Genomic DNA, 18,180 nt, shown 5'->3' with positions numbered 1-18,180 from the left:
GAACTGGATGGGAAGTAGGGCTGCCAAGATTAGAACTGGCGCCCACAAGGGGTCTCAGTGTGTTCAAGGCAAGGACTTCAGCCATTAGCCTACTGCGCTGGGCCCGTACCTATTATTTCATTATGATAAAAAAAGTTTCTTTGTACTTTATTCATGAGTTACCTGAGTTTTATTTAGGGTGTTTTTCTGATATGTTTTGCTCTTTACTTGAAGCATCTAACAAATACCTATTACTGTTTCCCAAAAGAGTTTGTAGCAACTACTATATACATATGCTTGAAAATAATTTTGCTGTTTGCTTGGACGTATGCAGTATCTCCATGTTTGACGATCTTCAGTAGTAGTAAGTCAATGAGTCTTAAGAGGGAAAATTGTATTTTATAGGTCTCTTGATGTTTTAAGTGAGGCTGTCTTAAAGGATCTTTCTGCATTCTATCGAAAAATGGTGAGTTTTTTGTTTTTTCTCAGTTGCAACAATATTACTGTATGTCTGAGGTAGTGTATTAGATAAGATCATTTTTTAAAAGATTTATTTATTTTTATTAGAAAGGCAGATTTACAGAGAGAAGGAGAGACAGGAAGGAAGATCATCCATTTGCTGGCTCACTCCCCAGTGGCCAGAATGGCTTGAGCTGAGCTGAGCATCTTCTGGGTCTCCCATGTGGGTGCAGGGTTCCAAAGCTTTGGGCTGACCTCTACTGCTTTCCCAGGCCACAAGCAGTGAGCTGGATGGGAAATGGAGCAGCCAGGACATGAACTGGCACCCACATGGGATCCTGGTGCGTTCCAAGAGAGGATTTTATCGCCTCTAAGCCATCGTTCTGAACTAAGATAAGACTTCTTAATAAAGTAATTTTTTAATGAATTCTAGTGTATTAGAATCTTTTTAAAGAAAGGACATAAAGTTTCATTCAAATCTCTTAGATAAATGTAAGTCATATTAAAGTTATTTAGTGATAAAATTAGTATCTACTTTAGTTTCTTTACTGACATTTACTGAGAAAGTCTTTCATTATTTGCTAGATATCAGGATGGTAGTAAAATGTAATAAAGTGGCACCTTTTTTTTTCTTCTGCCAATTTCATATGAAAAAAGATGTAATGAAGCAAATTTAGTTTTTTCCTTGACAATTTTATTAATCCATATGCATTCTAGACTTTTTCTATTGAAAATACCGTATATGAAAACAAATGGTGTATTTTATCTAATTGAAGAATATTTACAAACACATCTTCAATTCTATAGATTCCAGCAATGGATAGGAGGATCATCACACCCTATCAAAATGGGCCTGATATTAGCTATTTGGAAGCAGAAGATGGAGATGTCTTTTTGAAAGAAGAAATAAACCTGGAACAAAATTATTTGTAAGCTCCGTTTCCTTTCTTTTCCTGATCTCCTTGTTTCCTTCTCTTCCCTCTCCCCCTTCATCTTAAATGCATAACACCTTTGTTTTGACAGTGGAAGAAGAAATACAGATATTTCGGCGTTTGTACTTAAGTTCATTAGCTTCTGTAAAATACCTGTTAAATGTACTGCTAATATTTTCAGATCTAACAAAGTTAAAATGTAAATACAGAAGGAATGTAGCATTTAACTTAAACATGTTGTATTAAATAAGTATGTTTATCTGAGCTACCTTCCTCATATTTGTAGATAGAATTACAAAGAAATTTGGAAGTGTATTTTCTAGAGCTGAGAGAACAAGAAAGAAACTAACAGTATTCAGGGGATGATATCTGGAAGTTGGGAAAGCGATTTGCCCCATATTAATATAGAACAGCAAAGGTAAAACATTTTTAGAAATGCTTGAGAATTAATGGTACCAGATTAAATCTTTTGATGATGTTTGCATAGTTGATCTGAGTGGGAAGGGTTGAGGAACATGGAAAAGTGGATTAGGCCATTGTTATCAAATGTTTTTTTCCTTCCTCCTGTGTCTGGGGGAGAGAGGAAGTTAAGTGGAGAAGCCAAACCCAGCTTCCCAACCACTGCAGTACCCAGAGATGGAGAACAGCCACCCACCATCATCCCAGAGTCCTCAATGTAGAGCATGATCCAAGGGTTCTGCTTAAGTGAATTCAGTGGTTCCGAAATGTTGTCAGTTTTGCCAGTTCAATGAAGAGGAGGAAATCCTTTCAAGGTTCACTAATTGACAAAGTCCACCTTGGAGTCTGCATTTGCCCCCAGATACTTGCTGTCATCACTTGGCTGGGGTAGATGTCCAATTTGCTCTGCCTTCCTTTCTCTGCTGTGGTACCAGATGTCCTCTGGAGACCCCAGTGAGCTGTCATATCCTCCATGTGCATCTGGACATGCTATCTATTGCTCCATCTTTCCCACTGAGCAGACCCAGTTATGACACATGCACTTCATGTTCAGTCCACTGATCCTGCAGTCTCCCCATGGTTGAAGTTCTGAGTCCAACAGTTCCATTGGGGGGAGGGATGGGGGCGGAAATTCCCAAAGAACCTTATTTGACATGATCCCAGACCCGATTCTTGTGTGTGCTTGCCAGTACGGAGCCCATCCCTTGTCTTTACCTATATCAGCCTAAGAACACACTGCTAGTTGCAGTTACTGGGCCAGTTCTGTCTCCAGCTCCATTTTTGCACAAACCAATAGGTACTGTTGTCCAGTCCAGCCCAGCCCACCACACACTTGGCCCTCATGTACACCAGTGGACACTACAGCCTCGTGGAGTGATCCCCAATAACCTGCACCAGGCACATCCCCAGCCCTGATTCCTGTGCTTGCCAGTATGTGCAGCAAACTGATCCAGTTTGTCCCATATCCCATTCTGTTCTCGTACATACCAATGGGTGTTAGAGCCTAGTTCAAACAACTGACACTGATATCCAGCCCATACTCTTGCCAGCAGGATCTACTACCTGTCTGGCCAGGTTTCTCCCCACCCGTGGTTCTCATGCTCATTAGTGGGAGTTGCAGCCCATCACAGAAGTGCCCACAGTTTTCCTACTGGGCCCACTTCCAGTCCTGGATCATGCGCTCTCTAGGTGGTTTTGCAGTGTAGCTTGGCAGGATCTGCCCCCCAATCCCAGCACTTGCCAGCTGATGCTGTGGCAAAGCCCAGTCAGCCTGAATGTATTCTGGCTCATGAATGCACCACTGGATATGTTTGGTTAGCCCAACCTGGCTCTCCCCATTAACTCAGTTCACATGTACTTCAGTAGGTGTTGCAGCCCTGCCCAGCCTGGTCTGCCCCCAGACCTAATTCTAATGCTCACTGTGGGGGCAGTGGTCCAGTAGAGGAGCCCACACTGCCCACCTACCAAGCTTGTACCCTATCCCAGGTCTCACATGTGCTGGTAAGTGCTGCAGCCCCATCTGGTATAGCCCACCTCACCTCAGCATTTGCTGGCTGGTGCGGTAACCTGGCCCAGCTAGGTATGCGCCTGATTCTAGCTCATGCTGGTGGGTGTTGCAGCCTAACCTGCCTCCCCCAACCCAGTCCTGGCACTAATGTGAACTGGCTGTTGCTGCAGCCCGACCTGGTCTGTCTTGCACCTCATCCAGGTTCTCAGATCTGCCAGTTGGTGTTATGAACTGGCCCAGCTTTGTTCCCAGATCTGACCCACACGTGCATGGACAGATACTGTAACCTAACCTGATCTGGGCTGTTCTTTGTCATGTTTCTTACACTCATCTGCTGGTACTACATCCTGACAGGAGTTCCCCAAGATCCTCTATCAGATCTCCTCACTGGCAAAGCTCACACATGCCGGTGGGTCTGTGGTCCAGCTTGACTTAGTCCACCTCCTGTCCTGGCAGGAACAGTGGTCCTGCCCAATTGGCCTACACCCTTTCTGGTTCATACAGTTCGGTGTTACAGCCCAGCCACACCTAGTCCATGTCGATAAACAGCTCTCTTGTGTTTCAGCGGGAATTGAGATGTAGACCAGTGTAGTCTACACCTACCCCGACTCACAGCACCAATGGGTACTGGAGTCTGGCCCAGTCTGACACACCCCAGATCCAGTCTACACTCATGCCTAAAGACACTACAGTCATGTCCAGTGAAGATTGCCACCCCCATTCCGGCTTGGTGCTCATCAATGGCAACCATGACCCAGCCAGGGTATTCTCCTTGTTCCCCAACCAGGCCTGTTCTAGCCACAGGTCTTGTGCATACCAGCGGTTGCTCTGACCTCACTTGATGTAACCCATGCCTTGTCTTTACCTTTGCCATTGGATGCTATAGCATTGCCTGTCCTGACCCACCTGCAGTCCCAGCTCTCACTGGCAGGTGCTGCAGCCTGGCCCTGCCCAGTCTGCTCCTATAATTGTTCACGCAAACAGGGTACCAGATTAATTGAGGCTAGAGTCAGTGCTTGGATTGACGAGGCATTAGCTCTTCATCTTTTCCACACTCCCTTCAACCAATAGATTGACCCTTCTCCATCCCTTTGAAGACCAGTGAATTGAATTGTCCTCCAGAGGGTTTGATGGGGTGCACCACTCATAGGTGAGGTACTGCTTTGAAAAGATTCCAGTTCTTCTATTTGGTTTCTAAGTTAGTTCATTTCTTGAAAAAGTTACTTTGTTTTTTTTTTTTTTCCTAGAGAAACTACCTTCAAGAAGGCAAAAACAAAAGCTAAAAAGAAACCACGTAAGCGTTCAGACAGTTCTGGAGGATATAACCTTTCAGACATTATTCAGAGTCCACCTGTTACAGGTTAGTAGAATGTATTTTAGTATCAATTTGCAGTTCTATGCATTAATATCTCTATTCATTATCTACTTAATTTAACATGCGTTAAATACTATGTATGTGTGATGTGCTAGGCACTGTTAAAATGGATTATAGTCCACATAGAAGCTTCAGAAAGTCACAATGGTGTATTAAGATAAACACTGTAATTGAAATAAAGATTTCTTTGCTTTTGGAGTTCAAGAGTTCATGAGGCCAAGGATAGGGAATACTTCTTAGAGGAAGGATATATCTGGATTTCATTTTTGAAGAATGAAGACAAATTAACAAAGAATAGGAGACAGATGGATGTACTGCAAAGGAGGCAATGTGTGCTGAAGCCTAGTGACAAGAGAATGAACTGTATGTTTTGTGTGTGTATAGTTCAGCGTGGGTCAGCTACATAAATGTATGCAGATAAGAAACAGGTTGAATGGAGTCAGTGTTTAGACTAAGGAAAATGAATTTCATTTGAAAGGCTATGTGTGGCTGTTGATGAGATTCTCAAACAGTGTGTAACTGGCATTGAGGGTAGATTAAAATATGACAAATCATGACAGTGATCCTGTTATTATGTTGATTCAGTTCAAAATTTCAAATGTATCAGTGCTTCTAACCAAAGCACTATGTGTCTGTGTGAAAGGGTTATTTCTAATAGTAGAATGCAACACATTTTGTATCTAGTCATTTTGTGAGTCTGAATGTAATGATTAAATAATTAAAATTCTTTTTCCAGGCTTTTACTTTGAAAATCTTTTACAGAAAAGATGAAAGGAAAATATTAACAACTATATCTCTAACTACCTTAATTATTAACCTCTAATACTTGCTTTTCATTGTTAGCTTTCTAGAAGTTTCTTATTGTCTCCTCTTGGCTCCCAAACATTCTGCACAAATATAGTTTTTTTTTTTTTTTCAGCTAATTCACATGGCATGAAATCTCTGCATAATATACTTTCCTTAAGCACTTCAATTTGAATCTCCTAAGGATTAGAGTGTTCCCTAGACAATCAAAACATTTATCATACTTATGACATACACACTCATTCATTAGTATTATCTACTTTTATAGTCCATATTTGTATGTACCTAATTACTCAAAAAATATTTACAACCTTTTTTTGTTTTAACCTAAAAAAATCCTTACATTTCTTTAAGACGCACATCTCTTTTTCTTATTAATATCCCTTTAGTTGCTAAACTAGAGTGATTTTTTTTTAAGTTCAGTGAAACTGCAGAAATCGAACCATGGCTTTCAGAAATGATGGATATTCATTCATCTATATGAAGATCTACTTCATATAGTTTTAAATCAATAGTTCTTTCATAGCTGATCAGCCCAATGCAAGAAAGTTTGAAAAATAGAAATGTATTTTGTTCTTTGAAAATTACAGCTATGGGCCCAGCTCGATGGCGCACTGGTTAAGGTCCTCGCCTTGCACGCCCGGGATCCCATGTGGGCGCTGGTTCTAATCCTGGTAGCCCCGCTCCCCATCCAGCTCCCTGCTTGTGGCCTGGGAAAGCATTCGAGGACGGCCCAAGGGTTTGGGACCCTGCACCCACGTGGGAGACCCAGAAGAGGCTCCTGGCTTCAGATTGGCTCAGTTCCAGCCATTGCGGCCGCCTGGGGAGTGAATCATCAGACAGAGGATCTTCCTCTCTGTCTCTCCTTCTCTCTGTATAATATCTGCCGTTCCAATAAAAATAAAATGAATCTTTTAGAAAAAAAAATATAGCTATGTAGGGCAAAAAAGGAATTATTAAAAATTACAGATGAAGTACTTGACGTGTACAATTATGCTCAAACAATAATTATTATCAAGAATAGTTCTTTTAGGTAGCCAATATGATACAAAAGATATAGGCAGTATACATGCATTGATTTATGAAACACTAAAGCTAACAATCAGGAAACTTGGTAAAGAAAAAGGTGTTTATTTGATTTGTTTTAAATTACATTGTTGTTATCATGTGTGTTAGAATATTAAGATTTCAGATCTGGAGAAGAATAATAGTGATGAAATAGTTTATGCCTTTACAACAGGAAGAAAGATGAGAAAAACCTAGGTGATTTGAGATAATCACACAACAATGACATCAATGTCTTGGAATTGCTTTTTTGACTCCAGATTTGTATTCTTTCTAGTGTACCATTCTTTTTTTGGCCAAAACATATAATGATACAAAGATTAACTTTGGATAGGGTTTTAGCCAGCCATATAAGGCCCTTGTCTCCTGCATCAGAGTAGATGGGTTCTGATACTGACTCTAATTCTCTGCTAACACAGGCCCAGGGAAGCAGTGGTAGTGGCCTGAAATAACATAGTCCTTGTCCCCCTGTGGGAGACTTGGATTGTATTCCCAGCTCCAGGCTCGACTCCTGCCTCACCCCCACCATTATGAACATTTAGGGAGTAAACCAGCGGGTGAGAGGACTCTGTGTCTCTTTTTTATGAGTCTCTATATAGACATATATATACACACACATACATATATTTTAATTATTTTATTGCACTTGATCTTAGCCAAAAGGCCGAGAAGCAATAAATTATTTTATTTATGAAGATGAACAGATTTCATGTAGTTAGATAAATGACAATCTGGAAGCCATTTTGATGAAAAGTAGTTTTTGACCATTTTGTCTGTTAATTCTTTAGATTTATTTTAATTGACCCTTTTGGATGTTCCAACATTAGATGTAATTTCATAGTGAAAACTTGTCTGTTTTTAAAACACTCAAATGGTAGTTCTGGGGAAAAACATTTTAATGTTGTCTCCAAACTTCATATCAGCCATGAAAATGGCTAAAGAAGCATATGTAAAAGTAATAACACTTACTGGTATGTGAAGGAGATATCTATTTATTTTTAAATATACTATACATATTTTAGTTGGTTTAGATTCTAACATTTGAAATGATGAACAAATGAAACTAGATGGAAGTTTTCTTTGTACTTTTGTTATGTGTGACATGGCTGCTGTGCTCGTGAACCTGCATGCTAAGTTTGACGTGGAAGCATGCATTTATCTTGTGTAAGAGCTGTAATGATACATACATTCATAACAACTCTGCTGTTTACAGGTGCTCAGCTAATCAAAAACAGCTCTCATTTGGCAGAGGTTTTTTTTTCAAAAAATGGAACTTGAAATAAACTATAATTAGTTTTTGTAAGAACCTCTGCTACTGGACTAGCCTTCAGGCTAACAGTGGCCATGGTGCTTCCTTCCATGCCTGGCACAGCCAAGTACTCTTTGAAATGAGAAAGAGAAAGGAGAAGAATCTGAAGTACATAAATTTATTTCTCATTATCTTTTATGGGAGAAAAATTAGATGTTGAAGAGCTGTCTTCCTCAGGTTCATTGCATAATTAGCATGTGAATATTATGAGTAAAACTATGATTTTACAATCTCCCTTTTAGTTTTTTATTTAAACTATTTCTTAAGCTAGTTTGTATTAAGATTTTGGTGTAGTAGATCAGGGGGGAACCCAGAGTGGAGCATGCGGACAGGAGGAGACTTGTATCTCAACCCTGGAGACTCCCAGATTCTCACTAAGGAATATCAGTAGGGGCACCAAGGACTACATCCCAACTGCCAAGGAGACCCTGGGGAATTGGAGTGCCTTCAGAGGCCGAGAACTCTGAGGTCATCCACTCCCGTTTGAATCTCCCACATGGGATGGATTCTTCCCAAATCCTTCCTCACAAGGCCCAATGTCTCTGGAACAACAGCCAGGAGCCTTCAGTGGTCCGCAGAAACAGTAAACTTCCTTCAGGACTAGGGAGAGAATTTTCTCTGGTCCTTACTTAGTTCCAACTTTGGATCCCTACCCACACCTGTAAAGACCATCAGGGTCGCTCCAGACTTCCCCCTAAAAACAACAACAAGAAAACTAGAATAGATAGAGAACAACAAGGAAAGCTTAAAACCAGACAGGAAATGGTCAGCATGGACTCGCATATACCTTACTAGGTAGGACACGAAAGTAAGTTACTCCTCACTGGGGTATTGAAGATACTCTCCTAAAACTGTTCTGCGCCTCAACTGTTGGCATATTCCTTGTTAGAGTTATAAGCCAGCTTAAAGTATCTATCATAAAATCTGCCAAGTTCAGTAAAAATTATGCTTCAACACTATAAACTGCTAAATACAAAAATGAAAATAGACACGAGACAGCTGAATAGTACCCTATAGCCATTTTAAGGTGTATAGCAACCGGTTGTGTATACACCAAAATAAAAATATCAATGAGTTAGTCACAGGATGTGGTTAAGAACTTGCATTTTCTAACATATCAGACACTCAATAATACCATGTCAATTAACTCCATACTGTTGTAAACTGTTGTTGATGTTATGTTGTGGCTTTTAATTGGTCGGGATGATATTCTGCCAGTTCTACTTTCAGACCAGAAATGGTCTCCCCAAGAAACTGTTGAAATTTTCTGGACAGTAAAATGCTGGATTCTGTGCATAGTACATGCTTGCAATGAAAGACTCATGACTGGATTTGAACTGTAATACTGCAATAAGGTGGAGTAATCCACCTTGGGGGTAGGGTTTGGGGAGGGGTTGGGGGAATCTCAGAGCCTATGAAACTGTGTCATAAAATGAAATGTAATTAAAAAAAAGATTTTGATGTAGTGAGTATAGTTTAAATGTTACTAAATCTAGATAAATGGATGTTTTAGCTTTCTACTTAGCTAAATATAATGCATATGTTTAATATGTATTTAGTTCTGTTTATTAATTCCATGTTTTAGGTTTATTAAAGGCTGATAAAACCAGTTCTGTGGACTCCCTTCCAGATCTGTTGACGTCAGACTCTGAAGGAAGCTATGCAGGAATGGGTAGTCCTAGAGATTTACAGTCCCCGGATTTTACAACAGGATTTCATTCAGATAAAACTGAGGTTTGTTTCCTACAAGCACTTTCCTTACCTTCAGTCTTTAGTGAGGCTGATAGTTTATCTTTGGTTTTTCATTAACTTTGGTGTAACTTTAAAACACTTTCTAGTTTGTTTTTGGAGAAAGTATAACTAATTATGTAAAATTTGTAGTGTTTTCTGAAATTTACGTAATGTTTCTGATTTGAGGATTTTAATAGCAGTTTTTAGCTCTTATTGGCAACACCATCTAGACATGTTGAAATATATTTATAGATAAGTTAATGAAATGTGGTTTCTGAAATGTTAATTAGGTAAGAATTAGTTAACTAGATAAAATGTAGTAAAGAAAATTTATTCTAAAAGTAATTATTTTCCTTTATGGTGTCATTTTAACTCAGGTAAAATAAGCTGGAATGCTTGAGTTCCAGTTTAACACAATTCACATTAAACTATGGAATTCCCACTGTAATCAGCTCTGAGGAGGGCATTTGTAGATATTCGTTAACATTTTATTCTGTTGTTATTACTTTGTAAGGACAGAAAATATCCACCTTATTCAGTAAAGAAATAATATTTTTCTCTAACTCTTGCACATGTACAGAATGTATTGGAGCTGTTAGAAAAATGGAGATATGGAAATTTACTTTTGGAATTTTCTAACTCTCCTTTTTTAATGCTTCGTAGAGGTTTAAGGATCATTCTTATTCATGTAAGGTTAATTCAAAGACAGTTTAGATTTAAAGCAGGATTGAAGGTTTATTGTGAATATCCTGCATTAATACATTAATCAGTTATAGCACTGGAAATGCCATTTTAGTAATTTGTCCAGTTAGAATAACAGTAAAGTTCCTTTTGAAGTGTCAGTATTATTTCATTTTATTGAGAGTTCTTAAATTGTATTCACGGTGACGTAGATGTCTTTTATCGCAAACTTTGATTTCTTTCATAACAAGGTCATGGATAAAAGTTTTAAACTATTGGTTTAGGGCCTGGCGCAGTAGCATAGTGGTTAAGGTCCTTGCCTTGAACATGCTGGGATCTCATATGGGCACCAGTTCTAATCCCAGCAGCTCCACTTCCCATCCAGCTCCCTGCTTATGGCCTGGGAAGGCAATGGAGAAGGGCCTAAAGCCTTGGGATCCTGCACCCACATGGGAGACCCGGAAACAAGTTCCTGGCTCCCTCCCAGCTTGGAATCGGTACAGCGCCAGCCATTGCGGCCACTTGGGGAGTGAATCATCGGAAGGAAGATCTTCTCTGTCTCTCCTGCTTTGTACATCTACCTTTCCAATAATATAAATAAGTAAATAAAATTTTTAAAAACATCTTGTTTTATATTTTATTTGTACAAAATTTATTGGTTAACCTTTTTTATTGTATAAATAGAAATCTGATGTATAAGCTTGTTTCCTACAAATTATTCTGAAAGCTCAAAATGATCAAGTTCTAGTCAACCATGTGAAATATGATTGAGAATTGAAGCATTAAGTCATAGAAGAACATAAATTTGAAATGCTAGATAATTTAAGTCAGAATATTTTGCGAGCCAGTGAACTAGGTGCCTACTATCGTTTTTATTCCATATTTTTCTTTCCTCCTCCAGGGTAAAGTTAAACCATGTGTCAATGGCACACCTCCCGCTAATTCTAGGGAAGATTTAAAACCCGGGGGGAAATCAGCAGGACTTAAAATATCTGCTCCACAGCCTATTCCCAGTGACAGGATTGATGGTACAACCTCGTCTAGTTGGGTTACTGGCTCTTTCAGGTAAGATTTTCATTTTGTTTTGATGTGTTAGTCTGGGAAATATTTATTTTTAATTAAATGAAACAGTTATACACATTAGGAATATATTAATGTACTCATAGATTTCTGACACACACACACAAAGTTAATTTGTATCCCAGTTATGCTAGGCTATTCTCCAGTCCAGACAAAATTTAGTTCCTTTTTAATTATCATCAATGAATATTAGCAAGTGCTGTTATTTTCATATAAATAGGTCATATATATATGTATTATATATGGGAATGTAAATAGATGTGTGTGTGTGTGTGTGTGTGTGTGTGTGTGTGTGTGTGTGTGTGTGTATTCCTAATTAGCCAGATTAACAGTATAATAGATCTTCCATCCACTGGTTTACTCCCCATATTGGTACGATTGTCAGCACTGGGCTAAAGCTGACGCTAGGAGCCAGGAGCTTCATTCAGGTCTCCCACATGTGTGGCAGGGGCCCAAGTAGTTAGGCCAAGCTTTTCCCAAGCCATCTGCAGGGAGCTGGAGCAAAAAGAAACAGTGTCTACATGGGAGGCTGGCATCACAGTTGCTGACTTTGCTTGCTACACCATGATGCTCATCCTCCAAATGGCATTATAGCTGTTGAGTCAAATAGCTTCCCCTGGAATATATTTAAAATTTGTGTTAATAATAGCTTAGTCAATGTCAACAATGTAGATTGGCTTTTATTTTTGAAAAGTGATAAAGTCCTTAGCACTGTGTAATAAGTATTCACCATGTTAACATATACACAGGTAATTCTGCATTCTTTCTAAAGTGTTATCTAGGAAGAAGAGTAAGTATTATTTCTTTTCAATACGAAAGAATAATAGGCCCAGCACTGTAGCCTAGCAGTTAAAGTCCTTGCTTCCATGTGCAGGGATCCCTTATCAGCACCAGTTCGTATCCCAACCACCCCACTTCCCATTTAGCTCCTTGTTTGTAGCCTGGGAAAGCACTGGAGGATGGCCAAGGCTTGGGACCCTGCACCCACGTGGCAGACCTGGAGGAAGCTCTTGGCTCCTGGCTGTTGCGGTCACTTGGGGAATGAATCAGTGCATGGGAAATCTTCTCTGTGTCTCCTCCTCTCTGAATAACAGACTTTCCAATAAACAAATTAGTAACTATTTTTAAGAAATAATAATTTCTTTTTAAGATGTAATAATATAACTGATTTCTAACCATAAATTTCATTGGATCATAAATTGCCTATTTCTAAAAAGTGTATTTTTTGTTTGTTTATTTGTTTATGGCTCAGCTCCTTCAAAAGATCTCCAGTATTATTGAACATCCCCCAGATTTTTTGTTTTAAGTGTTTGTTACTATTCAGCAGTAGCAAGAACTTTCTTTGCTGAAAATAGGATATAATTCTCAAGCTTCAGTTATGCCCCAGAATATTCTTTTACTTGTAACTTCTTCTGCCTGGTTTACATAGTTGAAGAATCTTTCTGTTGCCTGAACTTTGAGTTACATTATGTTTGACTCTGGGTGCATTGTATTATTTTACATATGTGTATGGAAAACTAGCTCTCATTCACAATATCCCCTTTGAGATTGGTTTTCAGTGACAAAATAAAATCTATGGTTTCATTTTTAAGTCTTCCTTAAAATGTAGTTTCATTGTAGTTTGGAGATTGTGGTTTAGAGCTAACTGAATAAAGTACCTTATAAAGTACCTTTTTTATGTGTTTTAGCCCAGTAAGCCCTCCTGTTGTGGATCTCCGAACAATCATGGAAATAGAAGAAAGTAGACAAAAATGTGGAGCTACACCAAAGTTAAATCTGGGGTTGGTTAAAAACTCACTAAAAGAACTGTGTTTTATTATAATTTTGTGCCCCAAAGAAATCTATAGACTAGCTGCATCTTTGCTATTAGTTTTCTGTGTTTTATTCTATGCTTAACTGTAAATCCTCTTCTAGGTATTTTAGCTTTCTTTATTTCTTAAGTATATTGCTAATAAATCAAGGTGATAGACTTGTTCTTGTGGTATATGGTATTATATACCAGAATGTACCTCTGAAAAGATCATTGTCATTAGTTCTTAAGAAATTAAGCTTTGCACAAGTGTTGCACAAATTCCTCCTGACAAGTGGGATATATAGGAAAATTTGTATTTGATTTTACTTGAGTATTAAGATTTTACACTGATATTGTCACAGTTGAAACTTAAGATCATTTTGATTCAATAGTAGCAAAGTCACACCAAATAAATGGAAAACATTATTTTTACTTTTAACCTCATTAATCAGAAATGAGTTTTAATTGATCTAATTTAATTTCTAGCAAAGTGATTTCTCATGGAATTAAGCTTTCTCAGAAGCAACGAAAAATGATTGCATTGACTACCAAAGAAAACAGTTCAGGATTGAACAGTGTGGAAACAGTTTTAACTCCTCCTTCAAAACCCCCTAAACCAGCAAATGTGTGGTATGTTTTCATTTTTATTGATATTTACATAGATCTGTGCATCAGTTTGTAAAATATTTCTAGACTTTTTAAACCTCATTCTCTGTCTCTGCTGTATTTCCCAAGTCTTCAAATATAAGACCCACTTCTTTGCTTTGAAGTTAGCACTTTTTTTTTGCTTTTTTTTTTAAAGATTTATTTTATTTGTATTACAAAGTCAGATACACAGAGAGGAGGAGAGATAGAGAAGATCTTCCATCTGATGATTCACTCCCCAAGTGAGCACAATGGCCGGTGCTGTGCCAATCTGAAACCAGGAGCCAGGAACCTCTTCCAGGTCTCCCGCACGGGTGCAGAGTCCTAAAACGTTGGGCTGTCCTCGAATGCCTTCCCAGGTCACAAGCAGGGAGCTGGATGGGAAGTGAGGCTGCCGGGATAAGAACCGACGCCCATATGGGATCCCAGTGCGTTCAAGGCGAGGACCTTAGCCGCTGGGCCACACTGCCGCCGGGCCCGCCCTTTGCTTTTTATCTTACTTTTGGATGTTTTGATATCCACATTTGAAAATCATAATATATATGTATTTTTCCTACATATATAATTTTCTTGATATCCTAATTAGTTTATCTTGCTGAAGTTATTTAAATTATTTTAATTTCTCATTTTCTTATAAGAACTACTCCTTAGGCATGTTGGGCATTTGACCTAGCAGTTAAGATACTAGTTAATATACCCACACCACAGTGCCCAAGTTCAATTCCCAGATCTGTTTTGGATCCTTCATTGGCATTTGTTCAGTCCTCTTGTTTCCATCAAAGAAAGAATTCAAGGAGATATAAATGTGTACAGGAAAGTAGGATTTATTTGAAGCAAAGTAAAAGTATATATTCAAGAAGTGTGGGTAAAGTTAATAGCAAGAATAAACAAAAGGAATAAAAGGAAAACGCACAATGATTGGATTATACTTTTGAGAGGCATGAGATTTGTGTCTGGGATGTAGCTTGATGGAAGACATTAAAGGGGTAAAGTTTGGAAAGGAGCTTGAGTACTAACCTTTTTCCATTTCTTCTTGTAAATCATGGTGTCAAGTGCGTAACGGGAGCAGGAGTACTGTCCATGATAATTTTATTATAGTGACATTATAGTGTTCTAAGGTCTTCACATGGACATAATCTGCAACTGTATTGGATATTTCCAACTGACATTATTTCTAAGTTTGCAGCATTGCAGAATTTGTGAGTTCTGCTATATGGAAGGTGGTGGAGAGGCTTACTGTTGCATGGAAGACAAGTTTAGTTAATGTACAGAGAGAAAATTGGGCACAAAAGGGAGTTCAGATAGTATAGGCTAGACTGTCACTCTGGCTGGATTGTCAGGGGCCAACTGTGGCTATTGTGTCTGCTGGCAACAGCTGCTTTATGGACTAGCTGCAACTGATGTCACATGGGCCTTGCTGCCACATAAGTGACTAGAGCTTTCACAAGGCAGGTCAGCTACATCTGCTGTCAGCACTGGCTCTGCGTTAGCTTGTGGACTGGCTGCAGCTGTTAGTCTTAGGTCCTATAGGTTCACACCTGAGTGCATCATTCCCTACATTGGAGATTTTTGTCCTTTAGTCTTAGTGAGAAGTCAAGGAAAGAAGATCCATCCTCTGTCACTTCTTTAGGCAGTGCCAGGTGATTATCTCTGCCTAGTCAGGGAAACAAATTCCTTTCTCACTGATCTAGAGATCATAACCATTGCTTTGGCATGGAACTTACTGAGTTCTGGAAGAGATAAATTTTGCAAAAGAATGCAATTGAGCAAAGAAAACATAAGGATAGCACATATGTCAGGGAAAGGAAATCACTGTTTTTTTGCTTCCTAGATGAAGGAAACTGGCCTGCTTTTCTTACCAAAATCATAGGACTTGTTACCTAATTATAAATTGTTTTGGTATGTTTCCATGAGTATATTGTGGCTCATATAAGATTGGTACACTTCGTCAGTCATTGTGCAGACTCTACCTTACACTGCCGGTAGGTATTGTAGGGCTAGTCAATGGTGTGTGAGCACTAAGGCTCGAATATCCACCGAACTGTGTCGTTGCTCTAGAGCCGAGCCTGGCCAGTGGTTTGTGCTAACTTGCTGAAGGCAACAGATTTTTTCAAGCAACTTCGTGGAATGTAGTAAATTCTTATCCTAAACGAAGAAAGCTCTGCCGGAGACTTTCTTGATGATAACAGCTTCCCAAGAACAGTAAAAGTAGGAAAAGTGTTTTAATCTGATTTACAAATTGTATTTATAAAATAATGTATGGCTATAGTGATTTACCTATAAATATATTAATATTTCATTAAGTTAAATCTCTAGAATTATCTAATGACATTTTATTCTTTTAGAAAATTACTTTTATGGGAAAGTCATAGATACAGAAAGGAGAGACAGAGAGCAGAGTCCATTGATTCCCTCCGTATGGGATCTCGACGTGTGAAAGGCAAGAACTTTAGCCACTAGGCTACTGCACTGGGTGCTCTTTTAGAAGATGTTAATCTATATTTATCTTAATGTTAATATATTTGCAAATTCCAAATTACTCCTAAAGTCTGATTATGGTTATGGTAAGGTTTTTCTCTATTCTGTAAACTATTTGTACACCTGTTTATACCATTCCTGCTATATATAAATTGTATTTTTGTATGTGTGCTGTTGGATGTGGCATTGGAAAGTATTAAACATTTCTGTTTTTGTGTATGTTCACGAGTTCTTGGAGTTTTAGATCTAATGTGGAAACACCAAAGGAACATGGAATTTGGTTACTTTTCATTATCAAATACTTTATTTGGAAAAAAAAAATCCAACATCTCTTACCAATCATCTTGAATGGAACAATGTACAGTTTTTCTGGCCTGATTCTGTCAATTGTAAATTCTTTCACTTTTCATCTTTGCTCATGAAAGTAAGAATTTCAGGATTTCAGGATGGCTTTATGTGAGAAGCAAAATCCTGGTTATCTTTTATGTGGACCCAAATGTGTAAAAAATACTTCGAAAAATTCTGTGGTTGCTAAGTTGGAAAATAGCCAGAGCGTCTGAGCAGGGAGAATAAAATTGTGAATACGTAAACACTGTTTCGAATTATGGCATAATCATAGGAAAAAATAATAGCTCATATTTGAAGACTTTGTATAAGACATGTTATAGGTATCAGTTATTGGATATGCATGTATAAGATATTTTATAAACACTCTTACTGCTTTAGCTGACAGGATTTGGCTCCTCATGCAGACATTTAAATCTAGAAATCTTGTTTTTGTGGTTAAGAGGTGAATATTAGTGGTTGCAGAATTAAGAGTGAAGGCTTGATTCAATTGCAGTGATTTGGAGGGAAGGCTAGCAAGTGGGAGGTCTTTGGGTCTTTGGAGCCATGCCTTTGGAAAGCGGTTCTCTTGAGAGAGTTCATTATATAAGCAGTTTTGCCAAGCCTCTCTCTTTCTTGGCTCCCCACCCGATCTTCTGCACATGCTTTACCACCACCAAATGCCAGGCCTAGGGGGCTACCCTGTTCTGGACTGAACCTTCAAACAGTGAGCCAAGTAAACCTTCCTGAATACCTTTCTCTCAGGTGTTTTAGTTCAGGTAACAAAGAATTGGTTGATACACTTATCTGTATTTTTTTTTCTTCAGGATGTCATTTTTTTAAAATATATAAGGACTTATTCACTTGAAATGCAGAGTTTACAAAGAGAGAGGGTGAATCTCCCATCTGCTGGTATACTCCCTTAATGACTGCGTCTGTTGGAGCTGGGCTACTCCAAAGCCAGGAGTCAGGAGCCTCTTCCGGTCTGCCACATGGGTGCAGGGGCCAAAGCACTTGGGTTGTCCTCTGCTGCTTTTGCAGGCCACAAGCACTGGGTCGTGAGTGGAGTGGCTGGGATTCCAGCAGGCACCCACATGGGTGGTCAGCATCACAGGCGGAGGCTTGATTTACTGTGCCATAGTGCCAACCCCTATATTCATTTGTATGGAGATTTTTATCCTCTGTAACTTTTAAAAGCGAATATTTTAGAGAATTGCTCTTTTTACCACATGAGGGAGTTTCCAGAATCCACTGGAACGTATCTGACAGCTTTTGCCTTCAATAGCCGTAGCTATGAGGTTTCTACATTTAAAGAAAATAGTTGCTACAGGCACTGTTCAGAGAATTTTCTTAACAAAAGTATTGGTCCATAGTATACTCAGTTCATTAAACATGGTCTGTAGTTATTCTGCAATTACCTTATATTTAAATAGAAACTGTGCTTTTGAAGAAGGAAGTTGGGAAGGAAATGCAGAGTGGTACTTTGTAGATGTGTTTGATTTTTATGTTCTCTGTTATATATTGATTTAGGGGATATTTTTGTGACAGAAAAATACATTC

At 38.7% G+C, this 18,180-nt stretch overlaps 1 protein-coding gene across 1 annotated transcript in view; it reads left to right on the top strand.

Annotated features, from left to right (window-relative positions):
• IBTK (inhibitor of Bruton tyrosine kinase) overlaps positions 1-18,180 on the top strand; it is a 70,347-nt gene that overhangs the window by 40,398 nt on the left and 11,769 nt on the right. The window contains exons 19-25 of the mRNA XM_040983682.1: positions 385-445; positions 1,246-1,367; positions 4,584-4,696; positions 9,475-9,623; positions 11,203-11,366; positions 13,070-13,162; positions 13,660-13,803. Coding sequence (XP_040839616.1) covers positions 385-445; positions 1,246-1,367; positions 4,584-4,696; positions 9,475-9,623; positions 11,203-11,366; positions 13,070-13,162; positions 13,660-13,803 — 846 coding nt within the window. The remainder of the gene's footprint in view (positions 1-384; positions 446-1,245; positions 1,368-4,583; positions 4,697-9,474; positions 9,624-11,202; positions 11,367-13,069; positions 13,163-13,659; positions 13,804-18,180) is intronic.

This window comes from Ochotona curzoniae, unplaced genomic scaffold (genome assembly GCF_017591425.1).
Source record: "Ochotona curzoniae isolate NIBS_2020 unplaced genomic scaffold, NIBS_Ocur_1.0 contig_3819, whole genome shotgun sequence".
NCBI classification, from domain to species: Eukaryota; Metazoa; Chordata; class Mammalia; order Lagomorpha; family Ochotonidae; genus Ochotona; species Ochotona curzoniae.
The sequence above is the reverse complement of the archived record's forward strand: the minus strand, read 5'-3'. Positions and strand labels throughout refer to the sequence as shown.